Source organism: Glycine max, chromosome 6 (genome assembly GCF_000004515.6).
Source record: "Glycine max cultivar Williams 82 chromosome 6, Glycine_max_v4.0, whole genome shotgun sequence".
NCBI classification, from domain to species: Eukaryota; Viridiplantae; Streptophyta; class Magnoliopsida; order Fabales; family Fabaceae; genus Glycine; species Glycine max.
The window spans coordinates 19,236,445-19,262,347 of NC_038242.2; the positions used below are offsets into that span (position 1 = coordinate 19,236,445).

Consider the following 25,903-nt stretch of genomic DNA (forward strand, 5'->3'; position numbering starts at 1 on the left):
ACCTTGCTACATACATAGAGATTTGCAACACAGTAAAAATAGTTGGAGTTCCTAAAAATGCCATCCGCCTCAACCTATTCCTTGTAATTTGTCATTCTTGCTAACCATTTCATTTGAAGTACATCTTGTTCTTCTCCGTTCATGAACTTATGACAACTATGAACTTGAGAATTGGCCAATGAAGCTTTTTGGAATGTATGCAGTTATCTCATGAATTGTGATTGGTAAACTCTAAACTTTTTCCTTTTGCTTGAGGACAAGCAAAGATTTAAATTTGGGGGAGTTTGATAACTGTTAATTATAAGTATATTTTGGGGGTTAAATTATAGAGGAATTTGTAATTTTTCTCTTCTAATTTTTCCTTTTTGAGCAAATAATTGTTAAATTAATATCATTTAAGTTTTTGTGTAGAGAATATTAAAAGTGATGGATTTATGAAGCTTAATGAATAAAATAAAGCCCAGAAAAGCAGGAATAATTAAGGAAATCAAAGTTAATTAAGGAAAGTAAGTTAATTAAGAAAAACAAGACTAATTAAGGAAAGCATGATTAATTAAGGAAAGTAAAGGCGGGCTCGGTGCTAGAAGTTCACTAATCTGCACCTATAAAAGAAGAAGAAAGAAGAAGGAAAAGACATGCAAATTCCAATAGAATACAATTCCTTATAGAAGGCAAAGGCTAGAAGAAGGAGAAGCAAGTAATGAGAGTCATTCCTTCCCTTCATTCCCTTTCTTATCTTTTCTCCCTTTACTAAATATTTCCCTCTTGCAATTGTAAAGCCTCCTTGACAATGAGAGGCTAAACCCCCCTTTGTTAGGAACTTGGCAGCCAACTACTCTTAATGTAATTTCTCTTCCTATCTATTTATGAATATTACATTTGCATTATATTTTCCTGTGCTTAATATTATTGCCTATGGTTTGATCACCCATTTGCATGGTAAGTTTTAGGGGTAGTGTTGGGAAACGTTATTTTCTAATAGAACTGAGAAATGGTATCTAAATAAAGTCATAACTAGGGATAGGTTGATATTTGTTTAGCCTGTTATACATCTTTGTTCTTAATGCAATTTACTATTTTAGCTCTACAAAGGGATTTGAGAGAGAAAATAGATAAATTAGGCTCTTTCATGTGAGGGACCAAAGTTAGAGTATACTAGTAGATGCATGTGTAAATTGGAATAATTATAAATAGAGAAAAATCATTAACATTACATCAAAGAGTAGCTCTGGTAGGCTAAGTTCCCAACATTCTCATCTTCTGAATTTCCTTTTACAATAATATTGGATTTTCTCATCTTTTCTGGCTTTTAATTTAAATTTTTGTTTGATTTAATTTTCTGTCAATTTTAATTACTGCTTTTCTACAACCTTTCCAAATCTTTTTCTTAATCAAATATTCATCTACATAAGTGCAAACAGAGTCCTTGTGGATACGATACTCAGACTTCCATTTTAACTTTACTACTTGGGATGCATTGGTGCACTTGCCAATCCATCAACAGGTTTGATTCCCCCCATAAGAACCAATACTGCAATCTCACCAGTTTGTCCATCACCTTCTTCGGAACCCTGAAAAAAAAAGTAGGGATTGAATTTAAGACTGACTTTATGAGAGTAACCTTTTCCCCAAATGATAGGTGTCTTTGATTCCATCAAGATAATTTTCTCTCACATCTCTCAACTATATGATCCCACATCTCACTACGTCTTGAGTTTGTCCCAATAAGGGTACCCAAATGCGAGAAGGGAATGGACAACAATCTGTAACTAAGATAATTTGCTGCATTTTGAATCCACTGATGGGGCATGCCAATTGCCCCGAATTTTCTTTTGGCAAAATTTATCCTCAAACCTGACACTAATTCAAAACTCCTCTAAATGGCCTTAATTGTTTTTACGTTCTCCACCTATGTTTTTCCAAAGAAAATTGTGTCATCAACGTACTGTAGAAGGCTAATATCCACCTCATCCTTCCCTATTTTAATCCCTTCTAAAAGCTTCTTTTGTTGGGCTTCTCTCATCAAGCCAATTAACCCTCAACCACAATATTGAACAAAAATGGAGCCAGGGGGTCTTCTTGTCTAAGATCTCTCTAAGGAAAAACTCATCTATGGGGCTTTCATTTACCAATATTGAAATTGATGTTGATTTCAAATAGGCCTCAATCCAATCAATCCATTTAGTGCAGAATCCCATCCAATTCATCATATATGAAAGAAATTCCCAGCACACAGAGTCATAAGCCTTTTCATAGTCTACTTTAAACACCAAGCATCTTTTATTTCATCTCTTCGCTTCATCTACAACTTCATCAACTATTACTGCACTGTGCAATAGCTGCCTACCCTCCATAAAAGCATATTAGCACTTGTCTATGATATAAGGCGGAAGCTTCTTAAGCCTAGAAGATAACACTTTTGCCACAATTTTATAAGTACAACCTATTAGGGAGATAGGTCTATAGTCGTTGAGACCTTGCGGATCATGAACTTTGGAAATTAATGCTAGAAAAGAAGCATTGCTTCCTTTGGGAAAAACCGTGTTAGCATGAAACTCGTTCAAAAATCGAATCTGGTTTTGGGATATCCCAAAACCCTTTGATGAATTTAAAATTGAATCCATTCGATCCAGGGCTTCTTACACTACCACAATCCCAAATCGTTGTCCTCACTTCATCCTCTTTGAAAGGTGCTACCAACAGATTGTTATGCTGCTGACAATGGATTTGAAAGTAACCCCGTCCAACCTTGGTCTCCCAATCAGATTCCTGAAATCTCCTTTTGAAAAACAATCTAGTTTCCTCTTTAACTTTATTTGGATCTTGAATCTAGCACCCGCCAGCAGCCACTCCTCTAAGCATATTATATCAACGCTTCCAATTTACAGACAAATGGAAATATCTAGAGTTGTAGTCCCTATCCTTAATCCATCTTGATCTTGCCTTTTTGCCTATTAATGGATTCAACTGTACTCACTGCCGACCACAAGTCCTCCTGTAATTGCTTTCTTAATTTTTCTTCTTCTTCATTCAGATGTCTATCATCTCTTTCTTTTTCTAGTTTATTGAGCTTCGACTCTACTTTCTTCAGTTTTTGATGAGCATCTCCAAACTGATTTATATTCCATTCTTTAGTCTCTGCTTTAGTTTCTTGAATTTTTCTTTAAGGACATATCCACTCAACCAGTTACAACATTTTCCATCCAACAATCTTGCACTAGCATCTTGAAAGATTTATCCTCAAGCAAGCAATCAAGAAACCAAAATGGCTTCAGTCCCCAATCAACAGTAGAGGATCACATCAAAATTAGGCAATAGTAAGAAAAAATCCAATCCAAGATTATCTGAATGTTGTCTTACTATTTAGAAAACCACCCTCAACTTCCAAGTCAACAATTCAATCATTATATTCCTTCAGACTACCTCCATTCTGAATCCTTAGACACCTTCCAACTCTTTCAGATGACCTTTGGATGAAATTGAAATCTCCTAAAATACACCATAAACTCCCATTATTTATAACTCTTAGTTGTCGGATTCCATCCCATAAAATTCTTTTAGAATTTATATCTCATAGAGAGTAAATATTGATTATATTCACTTTTCCACCATCATCAACCCATATACCTTCCAAATAAATATAAACATTTCCCTTCACCTTCTCCATTTTGAAAGTTGCATCACTCCAAATAAAGAGTAATCCCCCTGCATTATTTGTTGTTGGCTGCATTTCCCAATTAATTTCATTATCTCCCCACAGAACTTGACATAAAGTTTTGTCTATCACTTCCTTCTTAGTTTCTTGTAGACATTACATATCTACCTTTTCTTTTGCCATCAGTCTTCTAATTGAGGCCCCTCCCCAACCCTCTTACATTGTAGGTCATAATCTTCATCACACACCTGCATTGGTTCCCTTCCTTTGAATAATGCCCTTGTCCCTTTCCTCCAGTTCAATCAGTTTAGCTACAATCACTTCCTCCTATTTGCTGAAATTGACTCCTATGTTTTTTTTTTCCATTTCCCAGTTGCTTGTTGTTTCTTTAACCAGCTCATAGCTTTTGGATGTTGAAGCTGAATTTGTTGGTGTTGTGGCCTTTATACTTTTGGGGTTCCCTTCCCACATGACAACTTCCTTCAGCCCACTACCAGCATATTATTTAGGGGATGCTGCTTAGGTGTATTTTATTGGGTTGTTCCTTCTTTCATTATTTTGTTTGTTGTCTGTTTGTGTTTTCCGCCCCTCGTGCAGATTTAATTTATCAATGGGCTTTATTTGTTTGTTGCACCCTTTGTTTCTTGGGAGTTGCTAGGTGCACCCAACAACATTGCTGGTGCACCCAACATTTTTATAAAATGCCAATTTTTCCTCTGTCTCGTTTTTCTTTAAATTTACGACGCCTGTGTAATTTTTTACAGTTTTACACTTTCTTTCTTTCACTGTCGTCTAGTTTGTGCCATTCTGGGTGGTTTTTACAAGTTTTTTCGAGGTAGTCATTCGGTGAAGGTTAAATATTGGCGGTTGCTGTTGTTATTGTTGTTTTTATTTCGCCGGAGGTACGCATTTTACCGTTTTTTTGTGTAGATCTGTTACATATGGAAGAAGTTATTCTTCAGTAAATTTTTTACGAAAGAACTTCTTCCGTAACCGTAAAACACTTGTTACAGAAGAAGTTATTCCGTAAAAAGCTTACGGAAGAACTTCTTCCGTAAATGCACACTGCTTCTTACGAAAGAATTGAAGCTTATGGAAGAACTTCTTCCATAAATGGACACTGCTTCTTACGGAAGAAGTTCTTCCGTAAGAAGCCATTAGGCTTAGGCTTCTTACAGAATAACTTCTTCCGTAAGCTTTATTGTTCAATTTTTAAATTTTTTTAAAAATTTGTGAAAAAATTAATAAATATGAATATTAAAATTTATAATTTTTGTATTTCATATTTTAAAAATTGTGGATAATTGGTTTAGTTAGGTATAATAATTTAGTTATAATATTAAATAATTTAGGTAAAATAATTGTATTTTGTTGTAGTAGTAAAATGTTTAATTAGTTGTTAGTTATAGTGTTATATATTTTTATTGTTAATTACGGTGCAAAATATTTATTTGTTTGAAGTAATTTTTTGTGAAATTAGATGTTTCATAAAATTTAATATTATTGTGTTTTAGAAATACAAAATATTTAGTTTAAGTAAATAATTTAGTTTTAAATTTTGAATGTAGTTGTATTAGTTGTTAATATGTATGTAGTTATTATTTAATCAATTTTTAGTTTTGCTAATATGGTAATTTGTATGTACTTGTGTATGATGCATAATTTATTAATATGTCCTTAAGATGGACGAAGATCAATGGACGTATGACAATACGATGTCACAAGAAGTTCATATGGATTATGAAAATGAAGAAGAATGCGGTGTGAATCAACCACATGTTAATTGTTCGGATGCTTTTAATACTTCTCAGGTAATCATGTTCATTAGTTTGAGTCATTTGGTTGAATGTATGTTTTGTATAAAAATTAATATGTCGGGGTTACATTGTAGGTCTTTGGTACCCGAGATGATGTTTTGCAGTGGGCTCGAACAATTGCCCATGAAAATGGATTTGTTGCAGTGATTATGAGGTTTGACAAGATACTGGTAGTGGAGGAAGAAGTTCATTTGTGTTAATTGGGTGTGAAAGGAGCGGTCTATACAAGTGTAAGAATAAAGAATTTGTTAGAAGAGACACTGGAAGTAGGAAATGTGGTTGTCCCTTCAAGCTTCGTGGGAAACCAGTGCATGGAGGGGAAGGTTGGATGGTGAAGTTGATCTGTGAGATTCACAATCATGAATTGGCCAAGTCCTTAGTTGGACATCCATACGTTGGGCGATTGACCAAGGATGAAAAGAAAATTATTGCTGATATGACAAAGTTTATGGTGAAACCAAAAAACATCCTGCTAACGTTGAAGGAGCACAATACCAACGGTTGCACCACAATCAAACAAATTTACAATGCAAGAAGTGCATATCGTTCTTCCATTAGAGGAGTTGATACTGAAATGCAACATCTAATGAAGTTTCTTGAACGTGATCAATACATTCATTGGCATAGATTGAAGGATGAAGTTGTGGTGCGTGATCTGTTTTGGTGTCACCCAGATGCAGTAAAGTTATGCAATGCATGTCATCTAGTGTTTTTTATAGACAGTACCTACAAAACAAATAGGTACAGACTCCCACTACATGACTTTGTTGGGGTGACACCAACGGGGATGACATTCTCTGCTGGGTTTGCATATCTGGAGGGTGAACGTGTTAATAATATTGTATGGGCTTTGGAACAGTTTCGAGGTCTATTTTTAAGAAACGATCGCCTCCCTGTTGTTATTGTCACTGACAGAGACCGAACACTGATGAATGCAGTGAAAACTGTGTTCCCGGAGCATACAAACTTGTTGTGCAGGTTTCACATCGACAAGAATGTCAAGGCCAAGTGCAAATCTTTAATTGGTCAAAAAAATGTCTGGGACTATGTAATGGATAACTGGGGTACTTTGGTTGATTGTTCGTCCGAACAACAGTTCGCTGGATGCCTTCACAAGTTTCAAATTGCTTGTTCACGTTGGCCAATGTTCGTTGACTATGTTAACGAAACATGGATTATCCCACACAAGGAAAATTTTATTACAGCCTGGATGAATAAGGTCATGCATCTAGGCAACACACAACAAACAGGTATTAAAACGTTATTTTTTTCTAGTAAGGGTTATTAATAAATGGTATTTAATTATTGTATATTTGTAATGTTTGTTGTGTATTTTAAATGTAAGGTTGAATCTGCTCATTGGGCTCTAAAAAGAGTATTACCAAATAGCCTTGAAGACCTTTGTAGTGTTTGGGATGCCATGAACAACATGATCATGCTGCAACACATTGAAATTAAAGCATCCTTCGAAACCAGTACGCATGTGGTTGGACATGTATTTAAAAAAACCTTATACAAGAGGCTTCTTGGAATGGTTTCAAGGAACACTTTAAATGAGATTGTTGCTGAGGTTGAGCATCTACGTTATCTTGGCAACGATCCCTCTTCTTGTGGTTGTGTGATGAGAAGCACACACGGTCTTCCTTGTGCTTGTGAGCTATCTAGGTATACTACTGGTAGCATCCAAGTGGATTCAGTCCATATGTTCTGGAGGAGATTTTGCTTTTCAAATAAAGGGTTATGTGAGGCCAAAGTCAGCATTAAGGAAGAGATTGAGACCATATCTAAAATATTTGAGGAACATGATGTGTGTGGCAAAGTAACTCTCAAGAGTAAACTTCGAGATATTACATACCCTGATCAAAATTGTAGAAGCAAGCTTCATGATGATGAACCAAGCAATTTTGATGATGCCAAAAGCCCAAGTGATTGATTCAAGACTTCAAGATCAAGCATCAAGAATCCAATCCAAGATTCAAGGTTCAAGAGAAGAAATCAAGAAGCAACAAGTCAAGACTTCTTATAGGATAAGTATTAAAAGATTTTTTCAAAAACCAAATAGCACAGTTTTGTTTTACAAAAGAATTTTCTCAAATTTTCTAAGATACCAGAGTGATTACTCTTTGGTAATCGATTACCAGTTATCAGTAATCGATTACCAGTGACCAGTTTAGTTTTCAAAATATTTTCAAATGATTTGTAACGTTCCAAAATGTTTTTCAAATAGTGTAATCGATTACACTATATTAGTAATTGATTACAAGTGAATCTGAACGTTGGAATTCAAATCCAATTGTGAAAAGTCACAACTTTTCATAAAATGCATTGTGTAATCGATTACACCTTTGTGGTAATCGATTACCAGTGAACAATTTTGAAGAAAAAGTTAAGAGTTATAACTCTTAACATGGTTTTCTAAAAAATTCATAACTTTTCCAATGGTTTCTTTGACCAGACATGAAGAGTCTATAAAAACATGACTTTGACAAACATTCAAGATACATGTGTGATATTCTTCCAAAACAATCTTTTTTCACAATCTTTCTCTAGCCATTGCCCATTGCTTTTTATTTGCCAAAATGCTTTCTAAACTTTGTTTCAAAACTTTTTCTGAAAGTGGAAATTCAGCAGAAAACAAAAGTGTGCTATTTTTTCTTCCTTCTCCTTCTTGCCAAAAGATTCAAAGGACTAATCGGCTGAGAATTCTTTTGATTCCCCCTTCTCCCTTTTGTCAAAAGATTCAAAGGACTAACCGCCTGAGAATTCTTTTGATTCTTCCTCTTCCCTTTAAACAAAAGATTTCAAAGGACTAACCGCCTGATATATCTTTTGTTTCCCCTTACAAAGATTCAAGGGACTAACCGCCTAAGAATTCTTTGTCTTAACACATTGGAGGGTACATCCTTTGTGGTACAAGTAGAGGGTACATCTACTTAGGTTGTAATACTGAGAACAAGAGAGGGTACATCTCTTGTGGATCAGTTCAAGTGAAGGGTACATTGACTTGGTTGTTTAAAGAGAACAAGGGAGGGTACTTCCCTTGTAGATCTTTGCTTGTAAAGGATTTTACAAGGTTATTGGAAATCTCAAGAATCAGTGGTTGCTTGGGGAATGAATGTAGGCATGGGTTGTTGCCGAACCAGTATAAATTATGTGTTTGTCTTCTTCTTCGCTACACTCTTTAATTTTCGCCGTGTACATTTTATTTCCGCTTTACTTTTGTTTAAGTTATTGTTTCTGTTCTTTACTTTCTCATAACTTAGTAGTAAAACCTAATTGAATCTAGTAATATTAAGAAGGATAAATTTTTAATTAGTCGAGACACGCTCATAATTAATTCAACCCCCCCTTCTTAATTATTCCAAGGCCACTCGATCCAACAAGTGGTATCAGAGCAGGTTTCTTGAGAAAAGTTTCACAACTTCAAGATTCATGGTCTCTTCAAATTATTTGTTTCCCGAAGGCAACTCCATCCATAGGCCACCTATCTTTAATGGTGAGGGTTATCACTATTGGAAAACCCGAATGCAAATCTTTATTGAAGCCATAGATTTAAACATTTGGGAAACAATAAAAATAGGACCTTATGTACCCATCAGAGTAGATGCAAGCACAAGTACAACAACAAAAAAAAACCTAGAGATAAATGGACTGAAGAAGATAGAAGAAGAATCCAATATAATCTTAAAGCCAAAAACATTATTACTTTTGCCCTAGGAATAGATGAATATTTTAGAGTTTCAAACTGTCTAAATGCAAAGGAGATGTGGGATACACTACAACTCACACATGAAGGCACCACTGATGTGAAAAGATCTAGAGTCAACATCCTTACACATAAATATGAATTATTTATGATGAACACTAATGAGAACATCCAAAGCAAGCAGAAAAGATTCACACACATAGTTAATCACCTTGCCTCCTTAGGAAAAACCTTTCCTAATGAAGATTTAATTAATAAAGTTTTGAGATGCTTAAGTAGGGAATGACAACCCAAGGTAACTGTCATTTCTGAAAGTAAAGATCTTTCTTCTACGTCTCTTGCCACTCTATTTGGCAAATTACAAGAACATGAGATGGAACTCCAACGACTAAATCAAAATGAAGAAACCGAATAGAGGAAAAGAAGCATTGCACTAAAAGTCTCCTCATCAATGCAAGAGGAAGATGAAGATGAAGAATCAAAAGATGAAGAAGACTTCTCACTCTTTGTGAAGAAGTTTCACAAATTTGTCAAGAAGAGAAGAATCGAGAGGCGTCAAAATTTCAACCATGAAAAAGATTCCAAGAAGACTCTCCAACTCTTTGATGCTACAAATGCAACCAACTTGGTCACATCAAAGCAAATTGCCCCTCAAACGAGCAATGGCCAGAGAAGAATGAGAAGAAAAGTCATGAAGAAAGAAGATCCAAGAAGGCGTATATTGCATAGGATGACAATGACTCATCCAATGGTTCGGAGAAGGAGATCAACCTTCTATCCAAGGACTATGAGAGCGATGAGAACATCTCTCAAGAAGATTAAGCAAAAAGTAAAAGTCTGACTTCCGGCTTTGAAGATTTGGGCACTTAAATCATGAAAAAGGTAACATCAAAACCATTCTCTTTTAAATTAAGTTGGTTGAAACTTTCCTTTCAATTAACTTGTTATATGATGACTAACAAAATTTTATTTGTTTGTCTTGATTGATTGTTATTATGAGTATGTGCTTATATGTTTGATTGAGTTATTTTCCTTTCTCAAAGCATGAAGTTTATTATTAAAACAAATATTTGATAATGCCTATGATTCTTGCATGAGTTTTAGTATGATATGTGAATTACTTGCTTAAAAGTCATTCATAAAGTTTTTTTTAGATCTATTATGTTATATATATTTATTTTCATATAAGAATTTTTTTTATATAAAGTATTTTGACTCCCCTTTCAAATTCTTTCACCCTAAGAGTTCATTCAGCATTTAGTTATGCTAAAATGCTCTCTGGTAATCAATTACCACAATGTGTAATTGATTACAGCGAGTCATACTAAGTGCAATCGATTACCAAAAGATTGAATCGATTACAACGCGTCCCTATTACTTATAAATTCAAATTTCAGAATTCACAAAACTGCAACTTCGTCTCTCTCACGAAACCCTCATTCCCAATTTTTCTTTCTGCCATAACTTACTCATTTCTTATTCAACCTCTTCGATGACACAGAGAGATTTGAATAATTAAGGTTGTCCCTACTTGTTGATGTGTTTTCCAAGGTATGTTGTTTAGGTTTTCTTTTTAAGAACAAACTTTAAATAACTTAGATGTGTATGTTTGTTTGATTTAGGTTAGTGTGGACAAGTGGATGGATATAACGGAGATGAGATATGTCATTGCATCAAGGTATAACGTAATCCTTGTATCATTGTCCCGACAACAAAGCATGACATTTTTTTCTCTTAGAAGTAAACCACCACCCGATTCTTTTGTGCACCGCATGATATGTGTCGATCACGTGTTTGGAAATCATTTTGTTCAGGTACATTGAAGATAGTTAGTCTAACTTTTAGAATTATGCAATCACTTCCCTGGTTCATTTGAGTTAATAATGTTTGTTCACGTACAACAGGTTTATTTGAAAGACCGTTGTCCTTTACCGCCTCTAGCATTGTTATGGTCAAGCAATTCTTATCCTCAGGCAAAGCGATGGCCAATTCCATATATTAGTAGAATGCAGCGGTACACAAGCTTCATCATGACCTTCAAAAAAGACTATGTCAACCTAAATGAAGACTAAACATGCATTGTTTATCTAATTGTATTCATTATGCGATATAATTTGTTGTAAGTCGTTAGTCAATAAATAGTAAGTAATTGTTGCATTAAGAAATAAATTGGTTGGTGCAACCAAAATCAATTACACATATATGATACATTGTTGTCATAATTGACAACACATAATGAAATGCGTGCGTATTAAAGTTTGATCGTGACACGACATTGACTGACTTGACAAGACATTCTGATGCATGATACAGCTTGACACCACATTGGTTTAGTAGGAAACATAAACACGAAACATGTTAATACGTGTCTATTTTTTTTAAAAAAAGTGAACCAATCTGTCGGTGAAAAGCATCTATATATATGAGACACGACAAACGCTAAAAAATGACACATGAGCTTGCTTTCACATACTCTCCCAATTGTTACACAAAGTATGACATTTTTAGGAGAGACTAGCAGTCAGACGATTGTCAACTCAATGTTGGGTTTCATTTTTCCAAATGGATCGATTATTCACAATGATAGTGGGGTTTACTTCCAAACTTCCACTCCGGTGCCCATTCGAGTACCAAACAACTGTGATTTTGCAAGGCTAAAAACCATAATACACACTACCCTTCAGCTAATCGACAAACAATTTTTGGATGAAATTCACTACCGACAACCATTCACAGATACAGGTAACCAAATTCACTTTCAATGTATGCAATTGATAAATGATGACGATGCCAACACAATGTTAATGTGTAATGATCAATTTTTGTGTGTTGGTCAGATTGAGTTATTATGCACCGTTGGAAGAACACCAGATGGAATAATAAACTTACTTGATGCGCTTATGTATTACAACGGGAGGTGGAACATGCCACGCCAAAACAACTTTGTAGGTTACGCGTTCACAGGAAAAAAATCCTAAAAAATTTGAAATTTCTTCAGGATGTACCATCGATGAATTGAAGGATTTGATAAAGCAAGTTGCACTTGAAGGGATTCCCCCTCATGGAATTCATGCATCACAAACGGTAAGACGATTGTTTTTTTGACAACCAGGTCATTTTGAGTATTCAGACAAAGTTATCAAATTTGAAATTATTGAGCTGAAAACTAGCGATGACGTGCTAAAGGTCTTAGTACAATCTAACTATTGGAAACAATTTGGGCCAATAGAAATTTTAGCTGTTTTTTCTAAACAGGTTACGGAAATGGAAGACAAACATGGCTACATCGCTACATGATTGAATGCAAGTTTTATTTCCTAGTTTTTCATGCAAATTTTATTTCTTTCCAGCATGTTGAAGTGAATGTAATGTTTGAATTTGAAAAAAAAATTGTGTTTGGCTTTTTTTGTGATTATTGTAGTTTCTAACGCAGTTGTAGCACACATGTATTTTTATGATACCAAGGTTAGACAAGTGTCAGTGACCACAAAAGCATTTAAATGTTCAAAAGCCACCGCAAGAGGTTTACCACAATTAAGTTCAACAAAAATAAAAATATATTAAAAAAATGACATGCTAGTCACCATTAAGAAGAAAACAACAACAAGGAATGTGACATTAGAGTAAAATAACTAGAGACCTCATGCCATTATCTTGGCATACCTAACGTAAAGACAGTTCATAACTTTCCCAACATTGGAAGTCGATGTTAGGATCATCAAATATGACAAGTCTTGCCATCAATATGCCTTACTTTCCATCAATACACCTTACTTTCCATCAGAAGCGTTGCGAGCCTTGCCTCAAGTCGTTCTTGTAACTTTTATACACAATATCACTTTTTTTCTTATTCTATGTTGTTTATTTATTTGATATTTTTTAATTAATATAAACTTAAAAACATTATTGGTAATAGATCATAAATCTACATGTAGTTATGTTTTAAATCTACATGTAGTTATCTTTTAAATTGGTTGATATTTTTCATCTTTTATTTGTAGTAATTTGTTGTAGAAATTTAAAATCATTATGATTTTTTTTTTTGTAAAAAAGTGTTTTATCATATACATACTTTTAGCGTTGAACTTCTAGACATGTTTAAAAGACAAGTGCACAACAAAAATCAATGCAAAAAATAAATTCAATAAAAATTGTAACCAAAATAATATAACAAATACAAAAATGTTATCAAATACAATAAAAGACATGTATCAATTATCTATGCGACATCTACATCGCACCCTAAGACTTCCATCTGAGGCGTCACCCCTAGCGATCCTGAGGCAATCTTGCATGATCTCGTGTAACTCTGTGCCTTTAGTGACCATCCTAAGGTTGAGCACACGCTCCAACCTTTCTGCGATTGCTTCACAACCTTTACAAGCATCTTGAGACAGTCATAAAAACACAGTTATTACAAAATTTTAAATAAAAATCAATTTATAAAACATTAAACCAACTAATCTTACCACTGAATCTCTAGGGAGATTAGATGCCACTGGAACCTCTGGGATATGTGGCTCGACGTATTCCTCATCATGTGGGGCAGGTGGATGTCTGGGCTGATCACCTGCCTGGGTTGGTGTGACGAATGGATGAGATATCTGGAAAAACCAATCCATGTAGTCTGCTGATACCTGTCCAAGGACAACACGAATCTCACCCGCAGGTGCTACATGGTCCGAGAAATTCATCCACCTATCATCTATCTCCTCATATGACAGTGAAGCACTAACAGGCGGTGGAGGGATCGTTTGAATATACCTGAATTGTCGTACCACCCTCTCTGGTCGAACAAAGACCACAATAGGACCCCATCTTAGCTGACCCTGGAAGTAGGAAATCAGGTCAAAGCCCCTAACTCCTTGGTGGTCAGCGTAAGGCATCCAGCACACGTCCGTGATTGTCAGAGCATCTAAACGTGCCCGGTACGACGCTCCTGTGATCCCCCTTATGTGAGCCTTCGTAGTCAGCCACCGAGAGGCACATGGGGTCGTCTCAGCATACGCATCATCAGTGATGCACTGATTCTCACTAGGAAAGTGCTTATATATCTAGTACTACAAACATGACGTGAACATAAGATAAAAAACATGTTTACATCATAATCCAATTTAACTTATTACAAACACAACATTTACATGTAATAAAGTCAAGTACGCAACCATCTGTCATGTAGGGGTCTGGTAAGCTTCATTTAGCTGGTCATACATGTGCACCAGCGCCGTAGCTCCCCAAGCATAGACCCCTGTCTGACCCAGGTCTCGAAAACCCTCCAGATGAACCACATGAACATGTGTTGCACTCTTGTTAGAAAAAAAAGTGCAATCCACCAAGTGGAGGAGGTAAGCATGGGCTGCTTCAATCCACCGTCGAGCATGGAATCTACTCTGATAGATCTCCCAAAGCCACGAAAGTCATACGTATGCCACATGCGCCCGTACGGTCTCAGCTCTAGCCTTCTCACCGGAGACCTCAAGCAGCTCCATCAACAAGAAGATCGCCTCGTCCACAAGCAGAGGCTCAAAGCTGTGTAACGCACCTGTGATGGGAAGATGGAGGAGTGCCGCCATATCGTCCAGGGTGATCGTCAACTCTCCTACTACAAGGTGGAAGGTGCTGGTCTCCTTATGCCACTTCTCGACAAATGCGGATATAAGTCCAGGATCGCCGGTGACTACAGAACACCCGATCAATGGACTTAATTCGGTGGCCGCCACTAGGCCTTCTATCTCAGGCGCTGACCTCCCAAATTTATCAACCTTCCTACCATGGGAGACCAACTTCAACTCAGGTCGTTCCTGATTTGAAGAACACATCATAACAGTTTATTAAAAATTCATTATCACAAACGACTCAACAAAAACAAATAATTAACAAATAACTTTACGTAAAAATTAAAATACCTATCCACTCCAGATGCTATGTGCCACATGGTCCGCAAACGAAGTAAGGATCGATGGGTCACGTGGCCCACCAGGGAATCCCTCAGCATGATCAGCAGGTGACCCCTCAGCACCATCAACAGTTATGCCCTCTACATCCGCAACATCTACGTCCGCAGTCCTCTCAGGAATATCCTCGTCCATATGAGGAACATCCTCAACAATTGCAACATCTACTCTTCGCCTACGGGTAGATGCGGTAGGCCTACGACGCAGGGAAACATCATCTGCATGATGCTCATCCTCTCTAACCAAGCCTTTGCCTATAACCCTAGATAAGGTACGCCCTAAACCTCTGGTTCTAACCATGATCTGCAAATCATGATAAATACGTATTTTTTGGGGTCAAATTAACTATTCATATAATTATAAACCTACATATATCCTCAGCCTTACATTATAAACCCTAATCACACTTTCCTAAGCATTATCGACTACGCACTACATAAACTAAACCTTACACACTCAACCCTAATCACTACACATCTATAATACACGTAAGAAACATATTTTTATGAAAATATAGAAAACGTAAAAAACAAAATTTTTACCTAATATATAATATTTAATTAATTTTTTTACTTACCACCAAACTTAATTTATAAAAAAAATATTATATATTAGGTAAAAACATATTTTTATGCAAGCATAAAATATTATAACAAAAAAAACCACCAAACTTAATTTATAAAATAAAATAACCAAACTAATTAAAAATAAATAAAACATTCTTATGGAAGAACTTCTTTCGTTAGAAGAATTGCCTTCATACGAAAGAACTTCTTCCGTAAAAGAAAAATGCTACAACTTCACCATTTTTGCAGAGAAACGAAGTCATCTACCTTATAGCCAGAAACTCCTAAGCTAAATCACCATTGGACATTAAAGGGGAGTGGAGATAGGAGCTACTAACCTTGACGACGAAAACGCAGAAACGAAGCTCCCAAAATGAACGAAAATGGCAGCCCAGGCACGGAGAAGAAGGACAACAAAAGAGGAGCAGGCACGGAAGACGGGAGAAGAAAAGAAGCACTCACAGAAGAAGCGATGAATAATGGGTGCACCTTTATTTTTAAAACTTTTAAACAAAAACAATTTTACTCATTCACATAATTACTAGATGAACCAACAATGTTTCTTGTTGCCACCTAACAACTCCCTTGTTTCTTATATACATCTTCCATTTATGGCCGGGCTTATTTGTTTTGGGGCCCAAATAATTAATCTCCTTGTTTTTTCCCTTTTGAATATTTCATATTGGTACATGAGCACTATTTGTCTTTTTCTTTGTGTTGATTTGACTCCCGCTTTTCCTAGATAGCTCCTTTAATTCAAATTCAATCTGTTGTTGTGGGGCCTTTTCTTCCCCATTGATTCCCTTTTTGTTGATCTATTTGCCATCCTTATCAGAGAGCATTGTATCTACCTCCCCTGTCTGATGATATTCTGCTGCCAGGCTTTGCGTCCCAAACAACTCCCTGTCCCCACAATGCTATTTTTCAGCCTCCTGCAGCTTTTGATTAGCTATGTCTTCACCTAACCCACATTGAGTGGGGCCATGATTCTGTTAAAAAACTTTGCTATCAACATTGTTGACCATTGTCGCAAAGGCTAGGTAATACCCAATGGCCAAAAACTACTTCCCAACGTTTCTGGCTTGTTCATCACCGTCAGCATCCCTGTCAGAGTTGTTTCTGGACTTTCATCGTCCACCTGAGCTTCCTCCGACTGAATGTCGAAGCCAATTTCACTCCCTTCAGAAGATACATCAGTTTCTCCATAACCCCCTCTATAACAATTGCAACTATGGAAGCCGTTGTGAAAGCATTTAATGCCCATGAGGGGAGAGAGAAAGTAATATTGTTTATTCAGGAGAATGATCAAATGTCTGCATACTTTATTATTGTTTACGTAAAGGATATTTATACAAGGAAGAAAAGGAAGAAAGCTGGTATAACAGAAAAAACTAAAAGACTAACAGCTTGTAACTAACAAATAACAGATTCACTAACAGACTTATGCTAAGAGCCCCCCTCAAGCTGGGAATGGATATTCAACATTCCCAGCTTGGAACAAAGGCCTTGAAACAAAGAAGTTGGGAGAGGCTTCGTAAAGACATCTGCTATCTGTAGTTGCGAGGAGATAGGAAGCAGTTTGATGCATCCTTGATTGACCTTTTCACGCACAATGTTGCAATCGATTTCTATGTGTTTGGTTCGCTCGTGGAAAACGGGGTTACAGGCGATTTGGATGGCTGACTTGTTATCGCAGTACAAAGTTGCTGGCTCAATGAAAGGAACCTTGAAGTCTCGTAGGAGATACGTGAGCCATTGAAGCTCACACGTTGTAGACGCCAAAGCCCGATATTCGGCTTCCGAAGAGCTCTTCAAAACAGTAGGTTGTTTCTTCGAACGCCAAGAAATGAGGGAAGATCCGAGATATATCGAGAACCCTGTGATGGAACGCCTCGTATCCCGACAGCCGGCCCAGTCGGAGTCGCTGAAAGCTTTGAGTTGTAGAGGTCCGTTGGCAGCAAGAAATATTCCGAAACCTGGAGAGCTTTTGAGGTATCGTAAGACACGAAAGGCGGCTTGGGAGTGAGCTGAGGTAGGATGAGCCATATATTGGCTGAGTTGTTGAACAACATAGGTTATATCAGGACGAGTGTTTGTCAGGTAAATAAGTCTACCGATTAACCGGCGGTATGATGAGGAAGAAGCTTCTGATAGAGGAGTACCCAGTGAAGCTGTTAAGCGAGTGGAGTAGTCCATGGGAGTGGAGGCGGGGCGAGAAGCGAGCATGCCGGAGTCAGACAATATATCCAAGACATATTTCCGTTGAGATAAATGAATGCCTTTGTCATTGCGGGCAACTTCTAGACCGAGAAAAAATTTTAAGGTGCCAAGGTCCTTAATGCTGAAAGCTGTATCGAGGAGGTTTGTGATATGCTTGATGGTGTCAAGATTGTTCCCTGCTAGAATTATATCATCAACGTACACAAGAATAACAGTGATATCATTTTTATTGAAATGAAGGAAGAGGGAATGATCTGCTACTGATTGAAGGAAGTCGTGGGAAATGAGAAATGAAGAAAGTCGTGTGAACCACTGACGGCTGGCTTGTTTCAGACCATATAGTGAACGTTGAAGGCGGCACTAGATTACGATCCTGCACATGAAGACCTGGAGGAAGAGTCATGTATACCTCTTCGTCAAGGTCACCGTGAAGAAATGCATTGTTCACGTCGAGCTGTCGGAGATGCCAATTGTGAAGGGAAGCAAGAGCAAGAAGCAGCCTTACAGTTGTGAGTTTAGCTACCGGAGAAAATGTGTCAAGAAAATCTAATCCTTTGAGTTGGGTGTATCCTTTGGCCACGAGACGCGCTTTGTACCTTTCAACAGTACCATCCGCTTTATACTTGATCTTATAGACCCAGCGGCATCCGATAGTTGTTTTGTGTGGTGGTAATGGTGTAAGAGTCCATGTTTGATTCTGCTGTAGAGCCTGTAATTCTGCCTGCATAGCCTTAATCCAACAGTCAAATTTGGAAGCTTCATTATAAGTTTTGTGTTCAGTGTTAACTGAGATAGACATTACAAAGTGTTTATGGGAAGGGGAAAGTCTAGAGTAAGACAATACGGAGTGTAGAGGATATCGAACCCCATGCGTATTGGTATCATCTTGTGAAGTGAGTGCATGGTGGTAGTCTTGAAGATAGGTAGGTGCCTTTTTAAGTCTCGTGGAACGCCGTTTGGGAGTGAAGGATGTATGTGGGGAAGAAAGATGGGCACTGGGTGGAGTGGGGTGTTCAAAGTTGTCGGTATTGTTAGAGAAAGGTAGAGGTGATATGGAAGTAGAAGAGGATGATGATTCTGAGGTATCAGGGAGGATAGGGAAATGATCTTCATAAAAAACAACGTTACGGGATGTGTTTATGCTATGGGAATGAAGGTCATATACTAGATACCCTTTAGTGTTTGGTTTGAATCCTATAAAAATGCATGGGTGAGCACGATGGTCGAGCTTTTGTCTGTGAGATTGGAGAATGCTTATGTAGCACAAGCAACCAAAGACCCGAAGGTTTAAGATGTCACAAGGGTGTGTATAGAGCTGTTCGTATGGAGATTTGTTATGAAGTAAGGGAGTAGGAATGCAGTTGATCAGATATGTGGCATGAAGCAATGCAAAACACCAAAAATTAAGAGGGAGATTGGCTTGAAATAATAAAGATCGAGTAACATGCAAAAGGTGTTGATGCTTTCGTTCAACGATGCCGTTTTGCTCAGGGGTCTCTATACAAGTGGTTTGATGTATGATTCCCCTTTGAGCATAAAAATCATTCATAAGAAACTCAACACCATTGTCACTGCGTATGGTTTTAATGGTTTTATTAAACTGCGTTTGAACATATGTAACAAAATTGATAATGAGTTCTCGAGTCTCAACTTTGGTTTTCATTAGATAAACCCATGTAAAACGAGAATGATCATCCACAATAGTTAAGAAATAACGGTGCCCATGCATAGAAATTTTGGAACAAGGTCCCCAAATATCTATATGTATGAGATCAAAAATGCTGAATGCATGAGAAATGCTTGATGGAAAGGGTGATCGTTTATGCTTTGCGTAATGACACGTATTACATACAAAATTCTTGTTGTTATTATGCAATGAAGGGTAATAAGCTTTCATGACTTGCAATCTTTCTATAGAGGGGTGACCCATATGAAAATGCCACAAATCTATAGGGATGACATTACATTTTGGATGTGTAATGGTGGAGCATATGGTTCTTGAGTGTGATGGTTTCAAGGTAAGCTGATAAAGCCCATGACTCACTTCAACTGTACCAATCTTCGCTTTGGTGTTGATATCCTGCAAAACACAAGTATTAGAGGAGAAGATTAACTCGTAGTTGTTTGTGGAAATAAGTTTGGATATGGATATGAGATTAAAGCTAAAGGAAGGTATGTATAGAACATCTTTCAACGTAATTGAAGAGGTGAGATGGACGGTTCCCGAGTGGGTGGCATGTACTTCGTGTCCGTTTGGCAACTTAACTAGAATGGGGTTAATTTGGTTATATGAATCAAAATTGGTCAAAGAAAAAGAAACATGGTCAGTAGCTTCTGAGTTTAATATCCAGGAGCTAGATTTTGTGGTTTTGAGGGAAAGAATTATACCTGGTGAAGTGTTAGTGGGACATGAGGATATAGATGCAACCTGGGGTTGGGTAGGAACGGAGCTTCCTGAAGATGGCTATTGTATTAAGGCGAGCAAGGCTTGATACTGCTCAGGTGAGAAATGAACCAAATCATGAGACTCTTGTCTTTGCATTTGATCATTCACAGCTTTTCCTTCCATGATATTATTGACTACTTTGCTGTTACCAAACTTGTATCCTGGGGGGTAGCCATGTTTCTTGTAACACACATCAATGGTGTGTCCTATTTTTCCACAATGAGTGCATGTTTTCACACTCCTGCTGTAGGTTTTGCTTCTTCCTTCATAACTGGTGGGTACTCCGTGTTTTTTGTAGCAAACACTTTCGGTGTGACCAACTCGTCCGCAGAATTCACAAGTAACCTTCACGGCATTAATGGAAACATTTTCTTTTGATTCAAGGCTGAGATTCGAAAGAGAATTGATACCAGATAGTTGTCATTCTTGCTGGGCTACGTATGAGAAGATTTTTGGTATGGTGGGCATGGGTTCCATGAGTAATACGTGTGATCTTATGTTGTTGTACTGCTCGTTTAAACCTCGCAGGAATTGCATTGCTCGGTCTTCTAATTTGCGTTGCACGATGGTGGTAAGAACTGAACATGTGCACTTGATGGTGCAAGAACAAGTAGGGTCGGGCCTGAAGTTCTCTATTTCGTCCTAGATGATACGAAGCTTGGTGAAGTACTCCGTGACTGTAAGAGTTCCTTGTTTCATAGATGAGGCTTCTTGTTGAAGATCCGAGACTCTCAAGAGGTCTCCTTGCGCGTATTGTGACTTTAAATCATCCCATATTTCTTCAGCTTTGTTCATCCACAAGATGCTCTGCCTGATCGCGATTGATACCGAGTGCACTATCCATGACACTACCATATTATTGCAGCGACTCCACGCACTGTAGGTCCTATCGATTCTCAGAGGCTCTGGTGCGTTCCCATTTATGAACTCCACCTTGTTTTTGGCGCTTAGTGCTGTGATCATAGACTTGCTCCATGAGTGATAGTTACTTGAGTCTAAAGCTGGTGATACGAGAGCTACTGCCAGATTCTCGCTTGGATGTAGATAGAGATAGCTCTCTATGTTTGGTGTTGGCTCGTTCATGGTGAGCAACCTGAAAGGAAAAGAGAAAAGCTAGTTATGAATGCGCAGCAGAGCTCTTTATGAAAAGAGCTCTGATACCATGTGAAAGCATTTAACGCCCATGAGGGGAGAGAGAAAGTAATATTGTTTATTCAGGAGAATGATCAAATGTCTGCATACTTTATTATTGTTTACGTAAAGGATATTTATACAAGGAAGAAAAGGAAGAAAGCTGGTATAACAGAAAAAACTGAAAGACTAACAGCTTGTAACTAACAAATAACAGATTCACTAACAGACTTATGCTAAGAGCCGTAACATACCTCCTCTACAATCTTCACCACATAAGCAACTCCATTGATGGATGTTGTCACTGTGTGGTTGATTATAGGAAGCCGTGTTGTTTTTTCAGAACTCGTGCCCTATCCAATCTATGTAACTCTCCTACATCTTCATCCACACCCAACACTTACCCAATCACTTTCACAATCTTCGTGATGTTTTCCACATCCCTTGGTTAGAGCGGAATCCCCCAACATATCACCCATACCAACCTAAATTCAGGATTTAAACTCGGGCTCCATTTCTCCATTGATAATCCACTTTCAACTTCATCTCTGCATAGTTGTTATGCTCTTGCTTTAGTAAGTCCCATGAGAAACACCATGTCTCCACCGATATACTTTAGTTTAATCTCTTCTCCTCCTTCCCACATGAATTCTTCTTCCAGCCTATCAAACATCGCTAAGTTTCTTAGTCTTCCAACCCAGGTTTTTGTCAGCCATGTCGTCTTCTCCATTGGTATCATTAATTGGACAGACAAGCAAGATGGCACATTGGCTGTCTGTACAAGCTTTAGTGTCCATCGCTTTGCTACACTCTTACTACATGTTGCAACCACATTTTCATAGGATCTACTATCTTTCATTTGTTTGTGGTTATGCTGTTGTACTCCTATAATCACTGTCCTCTGTTCTGCGAACTCCTTTCCTTTATCTTTGTCTTTGCCATTCACCATCATTGTGGCTACCTCCTCCTTTGGTTGGTGTTTCTTGTGGATTGTCTGAGGCGTTTTTCGTTCCCTTTCATGTTTAGTTAAGTTCACGTGCAGCTTCAAGCCTCCCAAAACCAGATTATCCAATTGCCATTCTAGTTTCTTTGCATTATCCACCCCTTTGAATCTCACAAATCCATATCTACGACCACTTCTATTCTTATTCCTTGCAATGAAGACCTCCCTGACATCTCCCCATTTCTTGAAGGCTATCCATAGCTCCTTTTCTCCCATGTTTTCTGGGAACCTTGTGAAATAGAGTGAAAGGATATCCGGTGCATCCCTCCACTTTTGGCTCCTCCCATTCCCACAAGTTGTCGCTGTAATCATGGTTTTATCATACATGTAGAATGTACTTTGCAAAAAGAATAGTGTTTGAATTTGTTAAGTTGAATCGATTTACATATATACTCTACAGTGATGATAGATGGTATAAGTACTTGTAGGACTCAAATCACATGTTTCCTTCCTTATTCTTCTAATTAAAAAACAAACCCCAAGAGAAAATGTTATTGTTATAAGAGAATTTTCTTTAATGACGTGTCTTATGAAAAGAAACATATTTTTCAGAGTGAGTATATATCATAGATATATATACAAGAGTTCACAAGAAATTCCATTCTGCATATCTGCCAGCTAACTCATCTCTCTAAGATGTAAGCATATAGCCGCTCTTATACCTCAAAAAAGTGTTACAACCAAATGAAAAAATAATGTAAAAACCACATAGGTTGCCATCAATGTAATAGTTGTTGGTAGTTTATGGCCAGAGTTTGGCAACATAGGATATGAATCAGGAGGTGGAAGCATACATTCATCACCATTGAAGTAGACCCTCCTTGGAAATGCCCATCCCTGCTTGAGAGTAAATGTGTTCTTGTCCTTCTTCATGAGCACCTCAGACTGCACATTCCCTTTAGGCCCGGCTTCCATCAACAGATCATTGTAATATTTTAAACCATAGAACATGCCTGTGTCATCTGCATATACAAGTCAGCAACCACAGTTAACAAAAAGCCTCTTTAAGGAGCTCTAATAATATAGAAAAGACTCAAACATTTGGTGTCCGTTTCAAATAACTCACTTATGGATTCATAGGGAAGAAGCGGCATGTATTCAAAGCTATAGACTTGGGTGACATTATTGAGATTAGGGTGCTGCACAACAAGAGACCAATCGGTGAAATTCAACCGATAGTTGAAATTGATGATGGCAATCTTGACGCGCCAATAGTCCTTATAGTTGTCTTTCAAATGCCAGTGCACCCGGACATGACACAGGTGGTGAGTGCATTGTAACAAAGGTTTTGGTGTGAGTGTGATGTCTGATTTTCGGTGAGGTGAGGTGGCATTCTCTTGCAGGATCTTTGAATCTTTCCTGCATGTCCATCATAATAATAAGGTATGAAAATTGTATGTCATTACTAATACTAATTAGGAGGATAAAAGACTAATGTAATGTAAAATTACAAGGATGGCTTACGTGACACAGGTATTGTTATTCTGGCAACCACAAGCACAAGGTGGGCAACCTGTGACTTTGTCACTGTAGAAAGATGACAAAGAAACACAACAGCTTGGATTCTTGGAGGCAAGAAACTGTGAGTAAGTGCATGTCACATTCCAGGACACTGCATAGAAAACCATAAATTAGAATCATTAAACTTAACTAGCACATTAACAGTTTAAAGTTATTTTACACTGTCATTCAATCATATATTGTCGTAACTTTAAATGTTATATCTAGGATGATTTCTGGATGGTTGATATTGTAAAGATTTTACCCTGTCAGTGCGTGAAAATAAACTCAATGTTAAATACTAGCAATGCAAGTCATAGAGCGATGTATAGTGAATGGAGAGAATTAGTATGGTATGCACATACTCAATGCCTGCATTTTTCGCCTGCGATCATCTGTGAGGATGGCAGTGGATGGAACAATCTTGGCAGGGCCACATGAATATCCTGGTCCTGGTCCGAGCAATTTGAAGTTCTTAGGCAATTTGACAGTCTTGTTAGAGGTGCCAGAGAGCCCAACACCTATCTGAAATGCTGAGACTGCACCAGAAGGGTTCTGCCCCCAAGATGTAAGCACACCACCCCTGCAGCAGTTGGTGAACTGCATGTTGAAAGGAGCTCCTGGTAGCAAGTCAACCACTTGAGGGTTCCTCTTGCAGCTATGAGGAATCTTCAACTTGAACTTTGCACAGTCTCCTTGTTCTGTGGCTTGAGCTCCCATCACGGCCCAGATTATTTCCTTCTTTGCCCATGTCCATCCTAGTGTCCACCCAGGATTCATGATATTGCGGTACAGTTGAAAGTTAAACAATGTCACAGTGGCCTAACAAAATTCAATACAATATTGATCAGTTTGAGTACAATTTGAGCATTCTTTGGTAATCACTAAGGCCAGCAATTTCTATTTTCTTTCCAATTGTCACAATGAAAAATCCATAAAAATTATGAGAGTTTGGAAGTTACCAAATAACCATCTGATGTCCAGGACATGATATCCCATCTTATTGTCACGTTCCCGGTTGGATCCAACGGATCAAATGATTCTATGAGCACAACATAAAGAAATTAGAATGAATCCATGAGCAACAAAACCATTTCCCAAGTTTTGCACATATAAGCATGTAATTTACCTGCTGGAGAAATTAGAATGAGACATAGAGCTATTAAGGCAACCATCTTCAAGCATGCAAATGTGCCCTTTTGCTTCTGTGTACCACTTTCAAATTCCATGCCTGAAGGTGAGGTTCACAGAATAACTAGTTCTAGTGTGACACACAACTTGCTAGAGAGCAAATGTACTAGTGTTATTTATAACAACATATTATGAACTGGTTGTATATGTTATCACCTAGTAGTTGTTAGGTCCTTGTGAAATTATCTTCATAAGAAATGTTCTGTCTGCATCTCTCATATCAGTTGCATGCTTGCAGCTAGCTCTCTACCAATATCTACATTTTAAACAAACATAGGCAATTTTCTGTTTGCCTCAGGACACATCATTGGGTAGCCAATTTTCACTAACTTTTCATTCATGAAACCATTTGCTTCAAATTGATTGATTTATGGCTAGGGATCTGTTAAGTCTTAGTTTATTCTCTTAGATGACTAATAATTACATCTTAAAATAGTTATTCATATGAATATAGTTTGTGTCGGGGGTTATACATCAACATCTATCATATAATTGTTTACGTTTGCAGAACAAATAGCTAAATCATCTGTTTTCACCATGATAAAATATGGCAATCAAGCCTTGATATGCCTCGGAATATGGTATAGAGTTACCATCTTGGGATTGATTGAAAACAAATATAATGCTACCCAACCGAACCAGATCCTAAAACCAGTAGTATAGTGGTGCAACACATTTAAAATCAACTGATACATTGAACAAATCTTGTGTAGC

General features: G+C 37.5%; 1 protein-coding gene across 1 annotated transcript; it reads right to left on the minus strand.

Annotated features, from left to right (window-relative positions):
- Positions 1 to 23,042: 23,042 nt before the first annotated feature.
- On the minus strand, positions 23,043 to 25,281 carry LOC100813134 (COBRA-like protein 4). Its single transcript, XM_003528191.4, has 6 exons — positions 25,128 to 25,281; positions 24,961 to 25,040; positions 24,364 to 24,820; positions 23,963 to 24,110; positions 23,565 to 23,857; positions 23,043 to 23,460 (listed from the first exon to the last, which is right to left on the minus strand). Exons 1-6 carry the CDS (start codon positions 25,225 to 25,227, stop codon positions 23,162 to 23,164), a joined length of 1,377 nt encoding a protein of 458 aa, XP_003528239.1. The 5' UTR covers positions 25,228 to 25,281; the 3' UTR covers positions 23,043 to 23,161.
- Between the last annotated feature and the right edge of the window lie 622 nt (positions 25,282 to 25,903).

Coding starts and splice junctions, on each gene's coding strand:
- LOC100813134 (XM_003528191.4), bottom strand. CDS start 25,227: ATGGAATTTGAAAGTGGTACACAGAAGCAAAAGGGCACATTTGCATGC. Junction 25,041..25,127: donor CATTCTAATTTCTCCAGCAG/GTAAATTACATG, acceptor TTGTGCTCATAG/AATCATTTGATCCGTTGGAT. Junction 23,461..23,564: donor TCTTCCCTATGAATCCATAA/GTGAGTTATTTG, acceptor TTGTATATGCAG/ATGACACAGGCATGTTCTAT.